The 20,909-nt window shown below is 44.7% G+C and overlaps 4 protein-coding genes across 6 annotated transcripts; all 4 read right to left on the minus strand.

The window, feature by feature from the left end:
• Nucleotides 1-87: 87 nt before the first annotated feature.
• LOC103315505 (centrosomal protein of 112 kDa-like) lies at nucleotides 88-2,586 on the minus strand. 3 transcript variants are annotated; one of them, XR_511941.4, is made up of 8 exons: nucleotides 2,096-2,586; nucleotides 1,789-2,030; nucleotides 1,519-1,707; nucleotides 1,257-1,452; nucleotides 972-1,187; nucleotides 696-903; nucleotides 342-530; nucleotides 88-264 (listed from the first exon to the last, which is right to left on the minus strand). XR_511941.4 is itself a non-coding variant. In XM_008204781.4 (8 exons), exons 1-8 carry the CDS (start codon nucleotides 2,375-2,377, stop codon nucleotides 217-219), a joined length of 1,539 nt encoding a protein of 512 aa, XP_008203003.1. In that variant the 5' UTR covers nucleotides 2,378-2,578; the 3' UTR covers nucleotides 88-216. The 3 variants fall into 3 exon arrangements, 2 of the variants coding, with proteins under 2 accessions (XP_008203003.1, XP_032452408.1); XM_008204781.4 differs by having other exon boundaries at nucleotides 727-903; nucleotides 2,096-2,578; XM_032596517.1 differs by having other exon boundaries at nucleotides 88-530; nucleotides 2,096-2,578.
• Nucleotides 2,587-2,591: 5 nt separating this feature from the next.
• On the minus strand, nucleotides 2,592-5,105 carry LOC100123787 (hexosaminidase D). The gene is made up of 9 exons (XM_008204778.4): nucleotides 4,949-5,105; nucleotides 4,804-4,858; nucleotides 4,334-4,549; nucleotides 3,917-4,265; nucleotides 3,767-3,841; nucleotides 3,495-3,690; nucleotides 3,140-3,415; nucleotides 2,979-3,065; nucleotides 2,592-2,904 (listed from the first exon to the last, which is right to left on the minus strand). Exons 1-9 carry the CDS (start codon nucleotides 4,975-4,977, stop codon nucleotides 2,730-2,732), a joined length of 1,458 nt encoding a protein of 485 aa, XP_008203000.1. The 5' UTR covers nucleotides 4,978-5,105; the 3' UTR covers nucleotides 2,592-2,729.
• A 202-nt stretch (nucleotides 5,106-5,307) lies between these two features.
• LOC100123789 (ubiquitin carboxyl-terminal hydrolase 22) lies at nucleotides 5,308-9,388 on the minus strand. Its single transcript, XM_001607456.6, has 7 exons — nucleotides 8,264-9,388; nucleotides 7,826-7,958; nucleotides 7,535-7,750; nucleotides 7,027-7,453; nucleotides 6,513-6,950; nucleotides 6,284-6,433; nucleotides 5,308-6,209 (listed from the first exon to the last, which is right to left on the minus strand). Exons 1-7 carry the CDS (start codon nucleotides 8,381-8,383, stop codon nucleotides 6,152-6,154), a joined length of 1,542 nt encoding a protein of 513 aa, XP_001607506.1. The 5' UTR covers nucleotides 8,384-9,388; the 3' UTR covers nucleotides 5,308-6,151.
• Nucleotides 9,389-11,683: 2,295 nt separating this feature from the next.
• LOC100123792 (yellow-x1d) lies at nucleotides 11,684-20,168 on the minus strand. Its single transcript, XM_003425521.5, has one exon. The coding sequence runs from the start codon at nucleotides 14,193-14,195 to the stop codon at nucleotides 12,888-12,890; it is 1,308 nt and encodes a 435-aa protein (XP_003425569.1). The 5' UTR covers nucleotides 14,196-20,168; the 3' UTR covers nucleotides 11,684-12,887.
• Between the last annotated feature and the right edge of the window lie 741 nt (nucleotides 20,169-20,909).

Raw genomic sequence — 20,909 nt, forward strand, 5'->3', positions numbered from 1 at the left:
GGCGGATTTTCGACGCAGCGGACGAACCACGTGATCAGTTTTGTGTTTGAAATTTGCAATCATAATAGCATAACAACAAGGTAGGTATACAGTTTTTTTGCTCAAGTTAGTTTAATAAAGATAGAATAAAAAGTATAGTACAATACATTGTCTCGAAATTATCAAATTTGATTTTATCTTAACTCTAATTAAGTAAAAGTGTATATAAATTATATATTATCCATTTTGTAACCGGCTCATTAGACGTTCCAAAAATGCCAGTTTCTGTAAAAATAAAAACGCATGCAATAGTCGATGATTTAACATGCGTTCCTTTTACTGAAATCGAACAGAAAACCAACTTTGAAATATTCACATCGCTGATTATCCGCTAAAGATTCAACGAAATTTAGGAGTTCCTTGTACTTAATTTCGAAAAGCTCATCGGGACCACCAATTTTACAGTTTTTTTTCAAAAACGCTATTACGGCTGGATTACAGTATTTCTCTTGTAGCCACATTTGCGAAGTAACTATGGCTCTCTGCTTTTCCTAGAAATTTGCATACTTATAATGAGAAAAAAAGAATGACATGCAGATCAATTTTGCGAGTGGATGATGGATGAAAAAGTTTAGGATACGGAGCATATTTACAAGCTTGTTCAACCATCATTTAGTAACAGCTGTATTTGTATTATTCATATTTCTTAAGAATACTTTGACGAAATGATAAATTTTCTTCTCATACTCTCGCCGTAAGTTTGTGCGTTAATTTTTCGAGCTTCTGAAAGTTCTTTTTCAAAGCCAACATCTCTTGCTGGTGACTTTCATTCTGTTTTCGCGCGGCACTTTCCATGTGCTTTATCATAGCGGACATCTCTTCCTTTACAGATTTGTACTGCTCAGCTAATTGCGACTGTCCATCCTATTGCAGTAAATAATTTTAATTCTACAGCGTCGTATATGTTAAATACGAAAATTATATTCTCATACATCTTGCGATTTCGAAACGACCGATCGCTCAAGATCCGTTATCTTTCGGCTGAGAGAACTGATTTCGCTGAGCTTCTGAGATAGCTCAGATTCCTTCTGCTGCACTATCTCGCCTTTCTTTTTGATCTCCTCATCCTTCTCCTGTAAAATCTTTTCGTACTCGTCCTTCAAATTCTCTATCTTTTGTTCCCATTCTTTGCTACTCGATTGTACATACTTCTTGCAAACATAATCAGAACATTATCATTTGAATTCGTATTTCTGGGCGCAATAAAGAATACCCACGTTCTGCTGACTCGACTCTCGAAGCTTCTGCTCAAACGCAGCGATTTTTTTGTTCAGTGCTTCATTCACGATGTGCGCGCTTTCCAGCTGACTCTTCATCTTGTTGAATTGCTCGGTCAATTTCTTCTTGTACTGTTCGACTATCCCTTCGTGGCGCTCCAGCAGAACGGCCTTTATTTTCTGTACCTCATTCAACCTGAATCAGGATTCTTACAATATATTTCTCGTATCGTCTAAATTCGTATTTCAACAAGTATCTCACTTGCTCTTCAAGTTCGCAATTTCCGCCATCAATTGACTGATACGTGCGCGCAAGTGCGGCACCTCGTCCGACGCCAGAGCATTGTGGTAGTAAGTCAACTTCTGCTTCAACTTCTCGTTCTGAGTCTCCAGATCTTGCACTACGCTACTCAGCTTCTCTATCTTCTCGCGGTACGGTCGCAACGAATTTCTAGTTTTAAAAAATTTACATAAACATAGATCTTCGTATTATCAAAACAAGAGTTACATCGAGCTAATATATCTCAACAACCTGCTGCTATCAGGTTGCTCGTAAAAATGAACAGCCGGCGATAGAACAGCACTGTTCTCCGCGTGGGAGATACGATTTGGACTACTGCTGGAGTGAACATCGAAGTGGCGAGTAGGGGTCTTGTTTCTACACCGGGCAGTATCCCTACGTAGACTCTTCGATCTCGGCTTTGGCCAAGCGCGCTTTTGTTCGCACGGCAATAAGCTCGTTTCCGTCAGCTCGTTACAGGATGAACTCGTAACCTGGTGACAATGAAATCGACGTTAAACTCGTAAAAATTGCATAATTAAATTGAACATTTTCGTACCAATCGATGACAACTTGAGATAGGTATGAGTCTACCACCAAGGGGTGGTTCATTGAACGGGCTCTTGAAGCAACGATTTTTCAATTGCTTGTAAAGCTCCAAGAGATAGTCGTTCCTGAGGTTACGCTGATCATGTGCACGATTCAGCCGTTCTAGCCAGAGTCTGCAAAGCTTCGAGTTCTTCGAAGCCGACAAACTCAAAAGATAAGGCTTCAAATTGATCAGAATTTCCTCGAAGCGCTGATCTAGGGTCTGAGCGTCTTGACCGTCGTGTCGCGACATGTCTCGCTACCCCAACCTTATTTCTATTTTTTTTTTAACTTTGACAAGTCGAGAGCTTCATGTTATCGGCTTTACGTAGAGGTGCTTTTTCTTTGCCATTGTCTACATAAAAAATATTATGGAGATGTCCGCGTGTTTGAGAAAAAAAATATTACCGAGACATTTAACGTTTATCTATCACACGTGTGTGCGTAAACAAGAACGGAGACGTTCATTTTTTTTTTTAGAAAACTATATATATGTATATATTTTACATAAATGATACAATAATAATGACTAAAACGATTCGTTGGGTAATTTTACTTTGAGCTTAAGCCTAAGTTTGTAAGTTTATAATCACGAAGAGCTATGTCTACGATCTACTGTTTAATTTTATCTGATTCTCCGCAGTCTGTTTCAATTTCATCAATTTGTCCTTAAGAGGTTGAACGTTTGTGCCTATCCATTCGTCCAGCATCGAATTGAAGAAGACGATTTCCATCTGGACGCGCATGTAGTTCTCTAGCGAGGATAATTCCAGCAGCATGCTAAGTAGAAAAAAATATTCAATTTTTGCAAACTATTTTTCCGGGATATTCGAACAGCGGACATTTTTACTCACTCCGTGAATGCCGGAATCAGACTCTCTAGTTGCATTGGATTGGTGTAGTTATTCGCGACTTGCCAGGGATTCATCCATGTAAGTAGTCTGCCAAATTTTTTTACAAATATAGCAAGACTATTTTTATCGTACATATCATCTACCAGTGACAAAGTACTCACTGTTCGCTATTTACAAGTCCGTGAAATTTCGTCTTATAGTTTAAAAACCACTCTATCCCCACTGCCACTTGCCAGCCAGGAAATTGTAAATTATTTGGTATTGGAACTGGCCTGGGTTGTGGAGTTATATGCAGAGGATGATCAATGTATCCTAGACTCTTTGAAACTTGATTGTACGTTTGTTCATTGTAGCCGTGCAACCAGACTTTCAAACAAATCGCTAATGATGGAATGCCTGTTGGTAAAAGTTCACACATGGTTGCATAATGGTCATACCTACAAAAGAAGGTAAATCCATCTCAAGTAATTTCACGAAAGTGTATTGAAGGCGCTGTATCAAAACTTTTGTAGGTACCTTGACCAGCCTGTGAAAGCAGTCCCCCGGAATTCATTGACTTTGCTCACATGTGCACTTAGCTCTTCTAGCCACCGCTCATGATTGCTTATGTGATGTCTGATAGTTGGAATGTGTTGACAGGAGCCTGTGGCTCCTTTGAAAGCTGTAGCAGCCCATATATTTGGAAACACCGAGCTGTATTTATCCCACAAATCTGCAAATAAGGAGCGTTTGTTGAAATATTCAACTACTATAAAATATGAGTTGTTCAATAATTTGATCATTTATACCTGGTGGTAGTCCAAAATTTTCTCTGGCATTGTAGTGCCAAATCATTGGCTCAACATATTTACCAATATAATATTCTGTTCAAAAGTGAAAACAGAAACAGTTAGTTTTTCATAAGATTCTTTGATAAAATTTAAAAATTATAAAGATACCATTCAAAACTTGTAAGTCTATTGATCGCAGTATATCATCCCACATTATGATTTTGAGGTAGGGATAAGTCTCTTTGATAAATTGTGCTACCGCCAGAACATGTTCCAGAAACAAACCAGCTTTGCCATGTTTGCTGGTACTTGCTCTCTTGCTACAAACAGGACAGAGGCCAAGGTGCCACACTTCATCTGCTCCAATGTGCAGGTACTGAATGTCTGGATGAAAGGTAACAATTTGCCTAATCAGAGATTTCACTAAAGACTGCGCTCCTGGATTTGATGGACACATTGAACTGGGAAAAGGAGCTACTTCCCTCAAAGACCTCCACTCATCGTGTTTTAGAACAAACTGGGAATAAATGAAATGTTTATTAGCTTGCATTTCATTTTTTAATTCGATTCACTACAGAAACTCACTTCCATATGTCCAAAAGTCTGAATAAGTGGCATCACAGCTAACCCGGAGTCTCCTGCCATTTGCAAAATTTGCTGAGCTTCCTGAGTCGTGTAACCACTTGACAAACTGCTTGGTCCATTGCTGCCGATTGGCGAAAGCTCTCTAGTGTATGGAAATGTATCTTCCCACTCAAGTAAAAGCCCAGTGGCACCCCATGCCCGTAACAATGGAAATAGCTGAAATCGTGCGATGACTACTCAGTAAAAAAAGTTTATAAAGCAATCAGCAATGATAGTCATATATTGTTCATATTTTTTCTTTACTTTGCTTAATCATACAAGCCATTACTACCACAACGCGACAACAATGCTGGGAACGAGGTTTAACGCGTGTTATTTTTATGAAATGCATAATTAGATGTTATAACGTAAACAAATATATACATATGTACATACATACTGTGCGGTAATTTGTAAGCTTCCAAACAAACCTTTTCAAAATAACTGACTCGCGGAGGTGCTCCTTTGAGATCGATGTGAACTAACCTGCGGAATAAAACGCAATTAACGTTTCACCTATTCTACGGGATTATTGAAAAAACCTGGCTGCTCCAGTCTTTGAAATTCTTTGTTTACCTGTGCGAACCAAACGTCAGCGCATCCATTTTTATCTCCTGTGTCTATACTGTATATATATTACACGTACATTGCTAGTCAAGTTCAAGACATGAAATTGCACGGAGCATATAAACGTACCTATATATATATAACATAACAAAAAGAGAGAGTTAGAGCTCTGAAAGTTTGCGAACGTGTATGACCAACAGTTTTAAAAATACAATCGTATCAATAATTTATCAACTCCCTGAGATACGAAGTCCCGATGTTTCACATTATTGATTTTTTCCGTCGCTCTGATTAGTCCTTAAATTGCAATTTAAATAAAAGTAAAATAAAAATAATATTTTTTTGGGTTTAAAAATAAGTCAAAGCTATGTATTTAAATATAGGTATATATTTTTATTTTCGCACATACTCTTGTCAGCCTTATACAAAATATTACAAGAGCGGCGTAGTTTTTTTTTCTTTAACCCGTTTTGTCGATCATATTTTTTTTTTCTTCTTTCACGTCAATTCATTCAAGGAGTTTTTGTTCATTGTTACAATCAACATTATTTCGTGAACACAGTAAATAAATAAACACACATCGATATCCACGCAATTTCATTTCGTTATGATTACATCAACAAAAAAAAAAAAATGAAAAAATACATCGTTACAGATTTATATAGCGTTTGAGGAAAGAAAGTCGTATGCCTCGTAATACGCGTTAATACGGGATATAAATTAGCAGTGAGAAAAAAATCACTTGAATCTTAAAAACTAATAGTTCTGTTTCTAATGAGTCTAACAGAAAAAATTCATTAATAGTTTTTTTCCTTTTCCTTTTCGTATGACATTATACTGGCAAAAAAAATAAAAAAAAAAAAGGAAAAATAAAAGTTTGTCAATTCAAATTACATAACTTTGCATTTTGACTAACAGAAAATATTTCTACGTTAGAAAAAAAATCTAAGGCTAATTTTCTATAGCAATAAACCGCTCACACTATTACGCACGGAGTCAAACAGTTCAAATATGATTGTATAAAATTATTACAGGCTTCTTCTCTTTTCCTGAGAATATATGTCAGCAGTTCTCGTCGTCTCTCTGAAAATATTACGTGCTTCGCGTCTCGGAAAATCAGTTTCATTCGACGGTTGGCTAACTTAATCGCTAAATTACTTAAAAATTGGAATCCTTGTGTATTCGAATAATAAATCACAACGTCAGACTTTTTCACACTTTGCTATTTCGGCCGTACTCTAGGATCTGCTTGTGGTAGAACAGTAAATAGCTGAAAAATAGAAAAACGCATTAGAAACAAAAAATTTAAACGAATTCCATACATTGGTGATTTATTCAAATTACCCTTCGCTCGTCAAAACGTCTTTCAATCTGGCCCTCGTGATGAGGTGATCATCGCATTTGAACCATTGGTCGCGTTGCTGTCGTATGAAAGCAGTGTAATGTCCAGTCTCGAGCGAGCCCTCGTGATTTATAACCGCGAAGAGAGAGTACCTGAAACAAGAGGACAGTAGTCGTTAGCATTCGTTTATAGGCAATCTATCGCGACAAAAAGAAATAGAATCCACTGCACCTGTTGTCACTGAAAGCCGGGTCCTCTCCATTTTTGTGCAAACCAGTTGGGGCTACGCTGCTGCTGTTGTTGTTGCCGTTTCTCCGATGCGACATGAAGGGCGTCATATCGAGTTGCTCTGGGAATGAGATGAACGTCGAGATCTTTTTATCTTGAATACTAGAGTGCTCGAAACGCTTGAGATGAAAGCTTGCGACGATCGGGAGCTGCTTCATCGTGAGTTGCTTCGTGCTCTCCTGGTAGGTTTGGCAGTTGTTGCATTTAATTTTGGCCGAGGAGCCGAGGTGCTCGGCCCGTGTAAATCGTTCGAGGCAGTCGAGGAGGGAAGTTGGCGCGCTCGAGCCGTCGTTGGCCATGCCGGAGGTCGAGCTGCTCACGGCGGCGGGGCCCAGATCGAGCGAGATGTCCCAGAAGGGATCGATCGTTGTTGACACACCGCTGTAATAAACAGCGAATTAATCAAAATACTGTCGAGTAAGAAAGTTATGCAAATGGAAGGAAAAATTCAACGTACTTGCAAGCCTGACAGACGACATCGCTCTGCAAGCCTCCAGTGAATATCTGGTCGATGATGCAGTTGCAGTGGTGCGGATTGTCCTTGACGATGAGAGGCGCCGCTTGCGAGTACTGCTCGCAGTGCCTGTGCAGCACGTCCAGGGTGGCGATGAAGAACTCGTGGGCGTCCTGTTGCTCGTATCCGGCGAGGTGGCGAGCGTGCGTCCAGATGAGGTGGAGCAGCTTGTGCAGGATCAGCGGCGCCTTGTTACCCGAGTAGAACTCCTGGAAGAGACTCGAGACCTCGCAGACGAGGCAGCGGTTTGGCTGCGGGCAGTGGTGCCTATCGGCCAGGAAGTAGTCGCGCAGCAGCGGCGTGTGGATCAGCGCCTGGACTATGCAGTTCATGAAGCAAGTACTGCCCAGGTTTATCAGACCGCGTAGACCTAGAATGGATTACACGCCGTTAGAATCGTCAGGAATAAGGACGAGGAGCTAGGATTGAGAATAAGCGGCGTATCGATTACCTATAGTGGAATTCTCGACGACCCGCCTCCTGCGCGGGTTCTTCCTGAGCAGCTCGACCTCGTTGACCGACGGCTCCCACGTCCTGTAGAATTCGCCGAGACTGAGGGATTTCGCAGTCTCGCTCCACTGAGCCTTGGCTACGCTGAGCAGCTCACGGTCGTACACGTAGTCGCCGCATTGGAAACACAAGATGTTCCCGTAGCACAGGTCCACCGCTGTGAAATCGGAAACGTTATGTCATCGCTATTTTTTTCGTGACAACGATATTAAAGGAAAAATTCACTACTTACCGAGAAAGTGCTTTTTCGTTTTCGCATGTTCCTGGATGTGGCCCTTGACGTAGCAACCGAAGAAGATGCAGTGCAGGCACGAGTGCAGACGGTCCTTGTAGGTTTTGCATGTGTGACAGAGACAACTCACAGCCTGGAAACGGAGTTTCTTTTTAAATCGCGGTTGAGTTCATTATCACGCGGGCCTACATAATTATTGGACTGACGAACTTTCGCAAACGGAAAATAGTCGTGCTCTTGTTCTCGCAAAAATAGCAAAATAGTTAGGTTGCCTCGAGAGTAAACTCCGTCATCGGCAATAATCGAAAAGTAAAAAGCTGACAGAACAAAATGAACTCTGCCGAGCGTTAGCAGACGCGTCCCCGTATCAGCGATCGAGGCAAGAAATCGATTAAAAAAAGACGAAAAGAAAATTATCGCAGATATTCGCAAACTCACCTTCCTGACGCGCGCCTCGTTGGACGTGCTCGTGACGAAAAACGAGTGAATGACTTTGTAGGGCTGTATGCCCTTGGCTGCTTTGAAGTTATTCAAGTGTATGCAGCCATGGTCGCTCATCTCAAGCCGCTTGCGTCTGCCAGCCGCACCTGTAGCCTCTTGTAGAGCCACGGCACCACCACTTTTCTCACCACCGACAACAACAACAACAGCGAACGACGATTCCTCGAGCTGTCGGAGTCGTAGAGCAAGCCGTGGACGATGACGCGGAGGTTAGGAACTGGAGTTGCCCGAGACGATCGCACATGGACACTGTACTCCGCTGGTCGAGAGAAAAACTCTCTCGAGGGTGTCTCGTTCGAAGAGCAAAAAATCTGCTGCTGCTGCTGCTGCTGCTGCTGAATATAAATATATAGGTGCGATGCTCTCGGGAAGCAGCACGCGCCTGCGAGTGTCACTGCAGCTGCAGCGAGAGCCTAACCCCGGGAGCGGCGGGTAAGGTTAGGTTATGACAGATCTGAGGTAAGGTTAGGTTATGACGGACGTGAGGTCAGGTTAGGTCGACGCTCAAGTTTTACTGACCGGCTTTTCAGACTTTGCACCGATTAATCGGCTGACCGATTGATTCGAGATTACTCTTATCGAGTGGAAGGTGGCCGATTGACCCGTTCACTTCGAGGACACGAAGTCTCGTTTTCGGACAAAGAAACGCTAAGGGGGTTTGTGACGGTCACGTGCAGGTGTGCGCTATATACTGCTGCGCTCTACACACACGTGAATCGTATACTGTCGTTCTGTCAAAATATGCTGCTACTGTCCCGTGGGATATTTTCGTATAAACAAAACTGCGAAGCGCGTGATGCAACATCTGTCACACTCGCACTTTCCGTCGAGCGCTAGTAACGACGCGATAGAGCGTAATACGCGATAATAATTTATCGGAAGATATTCAAGATGAAACAAGCTCGGGAGCGTGCGAAATATACCAGGTGTAAGCGCGTTCTTGTCTCGAGATTTAGTCGGCTGAGAAACGACACTTTACGGAGCGAGACGAAGCTGAAGGTGCGAAGCGATGATGACTCGGTTTTATTTCGGAAGGAACTGCAATGGCAGCCGGTCATGCCCGAACTGAGCTGCCGAGGTTTCTCTGCGAACGGCCAAGTATCTGCGGCTACGTATACCTGATGCAGCTTAGGAAAAGACAAAAGGATATAATCCGCGCGTGGAGGCGGTCTCTCGAGGGAGAACTTGCCGGCGACATCTTCCGGATCAGGTAAGGTCAGTAAAGTAGAAATGCGCAATATTTACGAATAATAAGATCCTATTTTATTGGCGAGTCTTGGTTTATAATTTGTTGCTTTCCGTTGACAGGTGGTTTCGAGGATTGTTTTTGTTTTTAACAGGTCCCGACGCGCGGCCGATAATACCCGTCGTCGGTAAGGTAGGAAGGCCGAATTTTAATTTTAAAATTCACCGAGGTATAAACGGACATGATAAAAAGAAACGTTGAGAAGAGATTCGACGACGCACAACAAAAATTAGTCTTGTTTTATATCTTCGATTTTCAAAATCCGATCTCCACTTACAAGCGGGAGTATATTTTAGATAATTTGATAACAGAATTCGTGGAAAAATAATAAGTTTAATATAGTTGTACAGCAAATAGATCATTACTTTCACGTTCGTTCCGGCTTTGATACCAATCGTCGGTAAAGCAGAATCGCCGGATTCAAATTTGAAAATTCTCTACTACGCAAATCTTCGCCACTCCATAAGATCATAAAGAATAAGTTGAAATGAGAAGGAGCATTGTACACAGCGTTGTTGTGAAACCGAAAGTGCCAAATTCAAAAGGCCGGCGATTATTGCACACACATACACATGTCGTGATGATCAAAGAGGACAGCGCTGCAGCTAGACCTGATAAACATCTGTTGCGAAACGTCAGCTCTCGCGCGCGAAATTAGTGACGATGAAGTCAGCAGCTCGTACTATATATACACAGCGCTGCACGTGAATCTCGTTTTCGCGGACTGCGTTTTAAAAAGACTCTCCTAAACTCTCGAAGCTTCTCGGTATCGCGCTTATTATCTTTCATTATTATTGATACATCTCTCTACGCATCATCAGCGCTTATAACACCATGAATCGAGCAGCGGAATAAAACGGCTCATTGTCGAGCACTTAATCCGTCGACTTATACATAAATTAATCTCCCCCCTCTTCTCGAATTCGTACATAGTAGCCTCTCAGTTCGAACGTCCATTTCGCCGAAGGTATTATACATCGCGCTGTATCATTCCTCGAATTCCAAATTGTTTTATAACGAAACATTAGCAAAAACGCTTTGGCTTTACGAATCACGCGCGGAAAAGTCGTGCCCGGAATGTTCGCTCTCGCTTTCTTCCCTTTGTCTCTCTTCCGAAACGTGATGAGCCACTTAATAAAGAAGTGAGAAAGAGAGACAATTCCATTATTTATACAAACACGACGCGCGCGAACGTGTCTCACTCTGTTTAATAATCTCCTAGGGAAATGTGCAATTTCGTCGTTCGCGCGCATATGAGTCGGTTACTAGTTTTCTCCGAGAAAGAGTATTATGTAGGATGTATAGCGTACGTTAGGGAAATGGGGTTACAAAGCGCGTTAAATTTAACGTTCTTCTAATGCGAGATATTTTCGCGCGGCGCGACTGTATTTTCAAACGCGAATACAATCGAGATGCGCCTGTGTAAACTTTTCCGTCCTGAAAACTAGCTCCGCACGCGCGGAAGAAAAAAAAAAAAAAAAGGACGAGATACAGATACTTATGCGCAGATAAAAGCGTGAGAGCATAAGAGTAGTGGGCGAGAGAGACTCGCGCGCGCGCGCGCGCAAGAAACTGGGACGCGTCGTCGCGATGTCTATTGTGAGTTTTCGGTCTTCGCTTTAACCTCGCCGTGTCGGGAGATGTCACGAGCTTATATACACGAGCGGATGCCCTTTTCTCTTTTTCTGCTATTGCGTGCGCGCGTGCGTTTATATACCGAAGTAGCCGTTATATGCCAGTATTAATTGGCTTGTATGTACACACGCGCGCGCGCGCGCGCATAGAGGATATTGTAATTAAGGAATATCGTGGCGTATTGTTACGTCGTACGAAAGCGAATCCGACACACGTTATTTTATGCGAAAATCGCGTCAGAAGAATAATAACGTACGATCAGATCTGTCGATCGATAGAGTCGTTTGTAGTGTGTAATTTTTCACACAAAAGCGCCGTTGAGAGATGCTATATCGTCGCGGCTACTGCTACTTAGCATTATTGCTCCCGGATCGTAAAGGAATAACGCGAGGAGTTTGGTTTATTTTTAACTCCGTGAACTGGGTTCGTGTGCGTGTGTAAATAAATGAGTGAGTGAGAGAGAGAGAGAGAGAGAGTTCAGTAAACTTAAAAGTAATATATATTTTAATCAATAGTTCTCTATACATCTGTGTACTGTTATCAGCGATTACAATAAATATACTCGTGAGAGAGAAAGAGAGAGAGACCCCCCCCCCTATTTAAGGGGGTCGCATCGTCCGAACGTTATACATTGTGTTTTGGTCACGTGCAAAATTTACTTACACCCTTAACTTTCTTCTCTGTTTAGTTTGGTAACTTCTTTACTCGAGATTTGAGTATATACTCGCCCTTCGAGAAAAATCGCGGCGATGATGATATAGGCGTAAGTAGCGCGCGGTTATCGCATGTACACACAGCAGACGCACACATACATTATACATAAAAAGTGTAAGGCCGTAGAAATTGAAGCTACGCGTTCTGTGCTCGGAGAATTTTTTTTTTTTTTTTTTTGAAGTATATTACGCCGATGAAAAAAAAAAGAAAGGCTCGAAAGATGAAAGGCTGATTGAAAGCAAACATCGACTATGCTTTCCATATAGTGTGGACTGTCTCTATACGTAATCAAATCTGCACTGAGAAAACATCGTTAAAGACCGTGTGGAGTTTGCTCGGTGTTTGCTCGGTATAAGGGAGAGAGGAAAAGCCCGAGATAAGGCTTATCAGAGACGGAGAGTTCACTTGCAGACTTGACTGTATATAACGTGTCTAATTGTAAAAAAAGGTCAGCGTCGTCGACGCTAATCTGTCTTCTACTTTATAATAATGGTATAACCGCGTGTAGCCTCGTGCACGTTTTACATTGATGTGTGTACAATTCCGTCTTCGTATTACATACCTATATAATATACATTATCTTATACATAGACACGATGCGAGGAAGAAGCGCTCGGTGAAATTGATCGTTATTAGAAACAAAATTCACCGAGAATTTCTTCCTCCTTCGATCGGCTTCGCTCGGCGAAGAAAGCTTCCGGCTAAAAATTACGCAACCGATACACATGACATATATCATCGCCTCGAATCATCGTTTTTTCGAGCATGACCATATTCTCGCGCGCACTTTTAAACGAGAGCGACCTTGACAGTTACATAGCGACAATGAATAAGCCAATCGTCTCGCGCATAAGGATCGCTGCATTTTTCCCGTCGTTCAACGCGCGCGCGCGCTAACGAAATAGAGCGCACTTGTCCAAAGTTCATCGATCAATCAATCGCGTGGCCTCTACAACTAGTCAACTACTACTGCATGAGGAGAACGAGGAGCAGTGCCAGAAGGCTGGCCATCGCCTGGTTCGGCAGGGACATCATGGCACCGGCGGTGATGAGCGGCAGCTCCGGCGCGGTGCCGTTCTCGTAGTACTGGTAGCTCTTCATGTTGACCTTGGCCATGATGGCCCGGAAGTTGGGCCGGTCGATGCTGAGCGAGCCGTCGAGGAAGGTCTGCAGCCGGTTGGTCACGCACCAGAGACCGCCGTTGTTGTCGAAGGCGAACGAGTCGGGCCACTGCATGAGGTGGTGGTCCCGCGAGATGATCCTCTGGCCGGTGACGAAGGACGGGTTGCGCGAGTCCCACATTGACACGGCGTCGTCGGCCAGCAGGCCGAAGTAGAGGACGCCGGTGTTGGACATGACCATCCCGTCGGTCTGCGAGGGCTTCCTGCCGAGGACGCGCACGTAGGTGCCGAACTTGTCGCGCTCGTCCTTCAGCGCCTTGGTCGGCACGGCAAAGATGTTGAAGGAGGAGAGGGGCGTGTAGTAGAGGACGCGCTCGCCCTGCTGTGACGCCGGCGATAGGGCGATGCCCTTGACGTGGTAGGCCTGCTTGACGCGCACCTGCTCGATGCTGAAGCCGATGGCGTCAGGCTTGGCCAGCATCGATTCGTGGACGACCTTCCAGGAGGTGCCCTTGGCCAGCGAGAAGACGATGATGCCCGGGTGCTTGTCGTCCGTGTCGGTGATGTAGGCCCAGCCGGCGTCCTCGTGGTCGATGACCAGGTCGGTAAGGTAGGCAGTCTCCGGGTGGGCGACGTCCGAGGGGAAGGCGTAGCTCCTCAGTACCGCGCCCTTGTTCTCGATGTCGAGGATTACGAGCCTCGGCGGACAGGGCGTCGGCTTGATGTTGCTGTTGAGGGTCTCGGCGCGGCCGGTGTCCAGCACCCACATGCGTCCCTTCGGGTCGATCTCGACGCTCTGGACGAACTGGAAGGCCGAGCAGTCGCCGATCCTCTGCATGTCCCAGCTGGGGTAGGGCTCGAGCTTGGGGGCTGTCTGGCCGTTGAGCGGCGTCGCCGAGGTGACGGCCAGGGTGACCGGGACGCCGCTCTTCCACCTCGGTATGGTCAGGTACATCTTGTCCTCCCAGAGCTTGATGCCCGAGACGACGTTGTTCTTCTCGAGGTACGAGTCGTCCTTGTCGGCCTTCAGGTAGGCCTCCTTGTTCGGCCAAGTGTAGTTGAGGTAGTTCCACTGGAACTGCACGATGAAGGGCTCGTGCGCTAGGGCCAAGCCGGCCAGCGCGCCGAGGATCAGCAGGCTGCACCGCAGCATCTTCCGGGTCACTTGTTCGCACTCGGGTATATTTCGAAAAAAGTAAGCCTTTTATCGCACACAGCTGAGAGCTAACGCGCGCGCGAACCCAGAGCGCTCGATTCGCAGAAGCGCGCCACGGCTATTCTCGAACGTGCGGCTCCACCGGCGAGCCAAGTGTTACTCAACGCTGGCCGCGAGCGCGGAGCTCGGAAAAGCCGCTGCCGCTGCTTGAGAAGAGCGAGAGGTGGGAGACTCGGCGCTTTTCTAAGCTTCTGCTCTTCCCCTTCGGCTGTATACGCGGTGTAACGGTGCAGGGGACGTCGTGCTCTGCTCTACTCTCCCCTACTCCTTTTTCTCCCACTTCGGCCTCTGTGCCAGCGGCTTATTTGGACTCTCTCACGTGTGGTGGTGGTGGTATAGCACATAGCGCTGCCGCTGCAGCCGGTGGTGTTAAATCATTTCTCGTTCTGGCCTATCCCCCCCTGGCGGAGTTCGCTGCTGGCGAACAACGGGGTATTGTTAGCGATTGTGGGAATCGAGATTCGTATGGCTTTTGTCATTTTAATCACATGGCTGCCGATGTCGAGGCCGATTTTGCACTGGGGGCTCGTTTTTGGCGGTGCGTACGGCTTCGATCTCGTTGCGAGGCTGATTATATTGCAGGAAACAATTTTTATTTTATAACGGCATTACGCGTTATCGACTCGCTCGGTTGGAACACACAGGTGTAAAAAGGCACTACGGCCTCGCGTTCTCATTTTATTCCCGTATATCTTGAGAATTTCTTGAGGCAAAACAGCTAGAGCGTACATAATTGTTCTAATAATATTCCAAAGACTGAGTCACACCAGGCTCGAATCGATGTTTACGCGCGTCGATTTTCATTCAAATACATTTTTAATCCCCATCGTCGCCGATGACACGAATTCAAAGCCGAGAGGTATGATAAGGTATAATAAGAACCTCGTCATCCGCACCGACACACACGCGAGCGATCAGTCCGTCCCAGCATCGCAATGGAACTCGCGTTGCGCAACTTCCTCATTCCTTCAGATTTTCGATAATCGCCCGAACGTTTGGATTCAACAATGAATCAGCCGACTTGCACGGAGCTAATCGAATTCGAAATTCCCCATCCGACCCATGCGCGCATCAGCTGACAGAGAGAGAGAGAGAGACATAAACTCGAGTTAAATAATCGAGTTACGCTCCGGAGCATCATCGCCATAGCAGACTTAAAAACTCGTCCAGGTGCGCGCCTATATATATATATATATGTGAGTGTATTTTCACGAGCCATGGTTTTTTGCGTGCGCGAATTTTCTGCGTAACCGGGAGTACGAGCTCGAAAAGGTAATGAAATCTCATGCAGTGACGAGAGAGTAAACGCGAAAAGAAAAGTGCCAAGGATACGCGCGCATCTACAATGAGTTTGCGTATGTGTGTGTGTGTGCCTATACGTCGGATGATGTTGAGAAAGCGATCGAGGGCGCGGACGCGTATACGATTGAAGAGCGAGTGATTTTTTTTTTTTTCTCTCTTTTTCACAAGTAGTTGGCTTTTATTATCTCGAGGGTATAAAGAACGAGGCTATATTTGAGCTGAATTTTATTTTAGTTTCAAAATTGATAAACAGATGCAAATTTCAGCGCAGCAGGTATATCGAGTTCGAGAGAAATATACCATAGAAAAAAAAATGTATAGCCATCTTCGCGGTGTCACGAGGAACCCGATTCTTTATCGCCCAGCTGGCATTGACTCGAACGCTAAATTGGTAAAAACCTCTAAAAATATGAAACATCGTTTACGTCATCACAGTCTCGAACTTTCCGATTCCCGGGTTTCCAATATAACGCATCGAAAGAGCGCGATAAAAAAAAAAACAAATCAAGAGCCGCGGAGCAGCATCTCGTCGACTTCATTATTATCCTAACGATTACACACACACACACACACACAACGCGCTACAACGTGGGCCGCGCGTTATATCCATACGAATATATATCTCTCGCGCTCGTTGAATAATCCAGCCTCGCCCACCTGCAAGAGAGCCGCGTCGTTGCAGAAATTTCGCTTCCTTCGCGCGTCGTCGTCGCGGGAGGAGAGACATTGAATTCTTTCTTCTTGCAGCTAGTTGGAAGTCGTTTAACGAAGGCGAACGATGCTATAGGGGCGTATAGCTGCGCGAGCTCGCTTTGATTTTATTTTACGGCCGCTAGAAAGAGAGAGAAAAAAAAAAAAAAAGAGGGGAACCGCGTAGAGCTAGTGGCAAATTGCTTTTGTCGAAGAAGCGTCTGAAAAAAGATGAATAGACATTTAACGGGCTTTTGTTTTTATACTCGCATAAGATTTCTCTTATTCGCGGAAAGGCTAAAAGCGCGGCTGGACTTTTGAAAATTGTATTATTAGAGCGTTATATAGTATTCGCTATACTTCGTAGAGCGCGTGTCTGTCACGCAGTTAAAAATAATATCAGCGTATAGCCGAGTTAATAAAGTATATAAGCCGGAGTGTGAGGTAGTTAGGAAATGCAAAAGGTCGCGAGCAATTCTCATTTCCAGGGCATATTTTCCAGAATGGGAACAATTGCCGCATCAAAAGCGGCCCTGAATATCGCGCGCGCGCGCGCGCGTTCGTGAACAGTCAGAGAGAGAGAGAGAGAGAGAGAGATGGTCTTTTTCGCGCGTGTAGAGTAGACAGTTTTATTATAGATTTCGAGGTGACGTATCGGAGTCTGCGACGACGAACGAGTTCCATCGTTTTTATGGCGGCTCCCGAATAGCGAAAGAAAATTACAATCGTATTTTTAGTCCGTTCGAGCGAACAATAAATGAACTGTGCGTGTATCGTGCCTAATTAAAAGGAAAAATAGAAAGCTGTATAGCGATAAAAGGAGCATACCGACACGTTCCTAATTTTCTAAGCTCGCGTGCAGTGGTACGTAGTGGGATAGGCTTGCGCTGCGCTTGAAATATTAATCGGTTAGCCGCACGCTTCCCGGAGAAGGAAGCTCCATTCCGTCTTTCCTCTCGCGTTCAAATGTCACGCGCCAGTTGAGAACTAGCTTGGGCCTGTGATTTCTGTGACTTGGCCGGAAATTAGATTCGATTTTTCGAGGTTTTTCTCATATTGTTAATACTGAAAATTCGTGCTGGATTAGCGAAAACATAAAAGTCATCGAATCCTGCGCTATCTCGAATTAATGCCAGGAGGCCAAGGCACAACATTCCACGTGCTATATACATACTCGAGCTCGTAAGTGAGACGGTTCATTAAACAATGCTTCGTTAATAAGCGTTAATTAAGAGCCACAACGCGGAACGAGCTGCGCAGTACAGAGGCTATATAATACTTCATCCGTATAATACGCTCGTTACGTTCGAATTAACTTTATAGCTAAATAATTCAATTCGAACATTCGCGCCAGAATGCAGAAGCTCGCTATAACGTAAACTGACGGTGAATTAATTAAGCTTCCAGACAATGAGCGCATTTTTCCAAGAGGCGTCTGCATCGCCGTATACACATCGATTGTTTTCCTCGCGAGCAACATATAAATTCCAATGCCAGGCGATCACCTTCGGTCTGTGCGCTTTTTTCCGCGACTCCTTCCTTGTTTTCGGCCGCGACCTACTATACTGCGCTTTTAATTATACAGTCGCATTTAAACAAAAAAAAAATAAATAAATAAATAAAGTATATAAGGAAGCTCGCGCAATTACCCTCGCAAACGGCGCACCCTAGCTTTGCTATAGCGAGCTTGTGCGGGGGTAAAAAAAGAGAGAGAGCCCGAAATAGAAGCGTCAAAGCATCGGATGAATGCATCGCATCAGTGAAAACGATGCACAGAGCGAGGGGCGCACAGGAAGGATGCGAGATTGAGATTGAGGCTTGCATGCGCTTCGGGTATTAGCGATGGATCGCTCGCTTTTTTTTTTCGAGGGTGGGGTCGCTAAGCTGCGGATACGTGGAAATGGGCTTTTGATGAGGTATCGATGGGGGTCGAGAATAAGGTGTGTGGAAATTTACAGAAAAATTTCATAGTTTCGGATCGACCTTTGAGATGAAGGCTAAAAATATATCGGCGAAGCTCCTCTCGGATGGTTGAATATTTTCCAGAATCCATCTGTCTGAAAATCGGACCTCGACTATGATCGATAGTCTAAAAATGGTCAAATAATTCTTAACAGGCATAACACACGCACCCTTTAACAAAGCATCGATTTAAGAGTCAGACCTAGCGCTGACCCATAAAGCCGACGGACACTAAAACGCTCTTACGATTACGGAATTCCGTATAAACAACGTGACGGGAATGCCTAACCGGAAAATATAGTTCAAGACCGTCGCCTCGTTCTTATCTAATGGACTACTGTCTTGTACGTCAGCGGACGATTGATTAAAAGCTTCGTGTATATATATATACACATACGCGCGAGCTTTCGGCGCTAAATTTCAAGCGAATATGATGATCGTTCTATCATCAAATAAATTCCCGCAGCTTTCCCACCAGACAGACTTACACGCGCTACATCTATTTATAAGAAAACAACCACAGTCGTCGACCCCGAGATCAAACAACAGACACACGCCCACACCGTTCGTTATATACACGAAAGTCGGATCCGGAGGAAGCGTCATCGTGGTCGTTGCGAAACGTGACTGATCGACGTTTCGCAATTCGGTATAGTCGCTACTGTCGAGGGCCTCTGGATCTCGTACGTAAATCATATCGGCTTTTAGACCTCGTTCCAGTACGCTTCTCTAAAAGCTTCTATCCTGCATCTATTTTTCCAATTACACATACTCGTCACCGCGCGGACGTGAGCCGCATACTTATCTCCGCGGCTGTTTCTTAATTTCACTTTACTTCAAAGCCGCACACGACTAAGCGCGTAATTGCGGAGAAAATGAGCATAGCGTGTCTGTGTGTTTTGTCGTAAAAAAAGAAGCGAACCTTGACATCGGCCGGTCGATTTACAAGAGCTGCAAAATCGTAAAACGCAAATCTGGAAGAAAGACCGTTTCGAAGGTGCGCACGTAGTTGCGCCGAGGCGAAATTAATTGGTCTATAGACGATGTGAGTCAGAATGAAAAAAAAAACCTGCGACTCGCGATGTTTACCTCGTCTATTTACATTCACGCGATATCGACGTCACGCGCACGTGTATAATGAATTTCCGCGAATGCGGTTACTGTAACAAAGAGATGGAAAGTAGAAAAATGTCGATGAAATTTTAATTAGTAGTCTCTCAGCAATAACAAAATACACACTCTGCGCAATGCCATGATAACTATGTGGAAAATATAACGTAACAGGTATAGCTATAAAAACGCATTACACGCATCAGGCTTCCAGTAGCTTCTAAGCTTTAGTGAACGGATCCTTTGCCGAATTTCGCAACCTTGAAACAGCCCCTCATCGGCAGCTGTGCGATCCCCTTATGTATCCTATATGAAAGAGACGCTCCGATAAAAAGAGCGAGTGTAACGGCCTCTGCGTAATCGAGTATACGCGGTATCCTCGGCTTTGTGCACCATCCCTTTGGCGCTTTACACATACGTGCGTATGTACGTTGGGGTCGTCGCGAAAAGCGTGTGCGCGCGAGTACGAAATAACCGTTATGTGCGATGGGAGATTCGCCGATGTGTGTGATCGTGTTTAAAGAGAGGGATGAAATTTTACGCGCTTGGCCTAGTTGTTTATTGTTTGCTGCGGATAACGGACGAGTTTTAGGCTCGTAGAGTCTTATTTGAATTTTCGAAAGTTTTAAAACTACCTACGAAACACACACCGAGTGATTATCGACGCACTGGTCAGCTTCTAACAATGTAGAACAACCGCGTCTAAAACCTTATACAAATATAGCAATTTGAGCCTCTCGATTCCAACATAACACGCCTCTCGGACGTCCAAGATCCTCGCAAGTGTACACAGTCTTTTCCAGTATCCACACACACACATACCCACACACGCAAATTGCCTCACACGCTATAATTGGCCTGAAACTCGCGCAATATATGCATACACTCGTGCACTCGCTACAACAATCCTGCACGAGGCGTTTCGACATAAGCACTTAGCGCAGCTTCTTTGTATAATGGATTACACACTCACACGCATACAATCTCGCCGCCGCGCTCAAGTTCTCTGCCACACGCGCGTAATTGCTCCGCAATCACATACTAGAGCAGCAGCAGCAGCAGTAGCTGTCACAAAGACTGTGTTCCAGCGAGTCAATTTGCCAATTATTGTAACGCACATAGTGTGTGTGTGTGTGTGTCGCGTGAGAGCGACGTGTTCGCTGTTGCGAATAGCCGTGAGATAGACATTCGGACGCTCTTTCGAGGAACCACAGCTTCTTCTTCTCTTTTTCTTCTTCTTACATATAATACGTACGAGATTATACATTATACGATGTGATTCATCAAAGCGAATACTTAGAGCTTCTTATTTACACAGCGCGGAAAGGCTTATAACTTTCGCGCGACGCAGGTGAATCACGCACGGGGAGAACGTAGAGTACATGCAATGATTATCGTTTTACTCGAACATTTTAAAACGTATACAGAGAAAATCGGGCCGAAGTACAGTCCTTTATTGGATCGCGTGGGCGTGGAGAGAGACGCACCTTGCAACGCGCTGGAAATATGGGTTAAAGCGCCAGCGCCTACTTTTACCGATGCTACTCGCTACACCCGCCCATTGGATCGTTATCTCCGCTATTGAGA

This window comes from Nasonia vitripennis, chromosome 1, assembly GCF_009193385.2.
Source record: "Nasonia vitripennis strain AsymCx chromosome 1, Nvit_psr_1.1, whole genome shotgun sequence".
In the NCBI taxonomy this organism is placed as follows: Eukaryota; Metazoa; Arthropoda; class Insecta; order Hymenoptera; family Pteromalidae; genus Nasonia; species Nasonia vitripennis.

Excerpts from the sequence above, each read along its gene's own strand:
- LOC100123792 (XM_003425521.5), bottom strand. The coding sequence starts at position 14,195 with ATGCTGCGGTGCAGCCTGCTGATCCTCGGCGCGCTGGCCGGCTTGGCC.
- LOC100123787 (XM_008204778.4), bottom strand. The coding sequence starts at position 4,977 with ATGGATGCGCTGACGTTTGGTTCGCACAG. Across the intron at positions 4,859-4,948 it reads CTGACGTTTGGTTCGCACAG|GTTAGTTCACATCGATCTCA; the intron begins GTAAACAAAGAA and ends TTTATTCCGCAG. Across the intron at positions 2,905-2,978 it reads CTGATTCCGGCATTCACGGA|CATGCTGCTGGAATTATCCT; the intron begins GTGAGTAAAAAT and ends TTTTCTACTTAG.
- LOC103315505 (XM_008204781.4), bottom strand. The coding sequence starts at position 2,377 with ATGTCGCGACACGACGGTCAAGACGCTCAGACCCTAGATCAGCGCTTC. Across the intron at positions 2,031-2,095 it reads TCTCAAGTTGTCATCGATTG|GTTACGAGTTCATCCTGTAA; the intron begins GTACGAAAATGT and ends CATTGTCACCAG. Across the intron at positions 1,708-1,788 it reads GAGCAACCTGATAGCAGCAG|AAATTCGTTGCGACCGTACC; the intron begins GTTGTTGAGATA and ends TTTTAAAACTAG.
- LOC100123789 (XM_001607456.6), bottom strand. The coding sequence starts at position 8,383 with ATGAGCGACCATGGCTGCATACACTTGAATAACTTCAAAGCAGCCAAG. Across the intron at positions 7,751-7,825 it reads AACGAAAAAGCACTTTCTCG|CGGTGGACCTGTGCTACGGG; the intron begins GTAAGTAGTGAA and ends CCGATTTCACAG. Across the intron at positions 6,951-7,026 it reads GTCGTCTGTCAGGCTTGCAA|CGGTGTGTCAACAACGATCG; the intron begins GTACGTTGAATT and ends TGTTTATTACAG.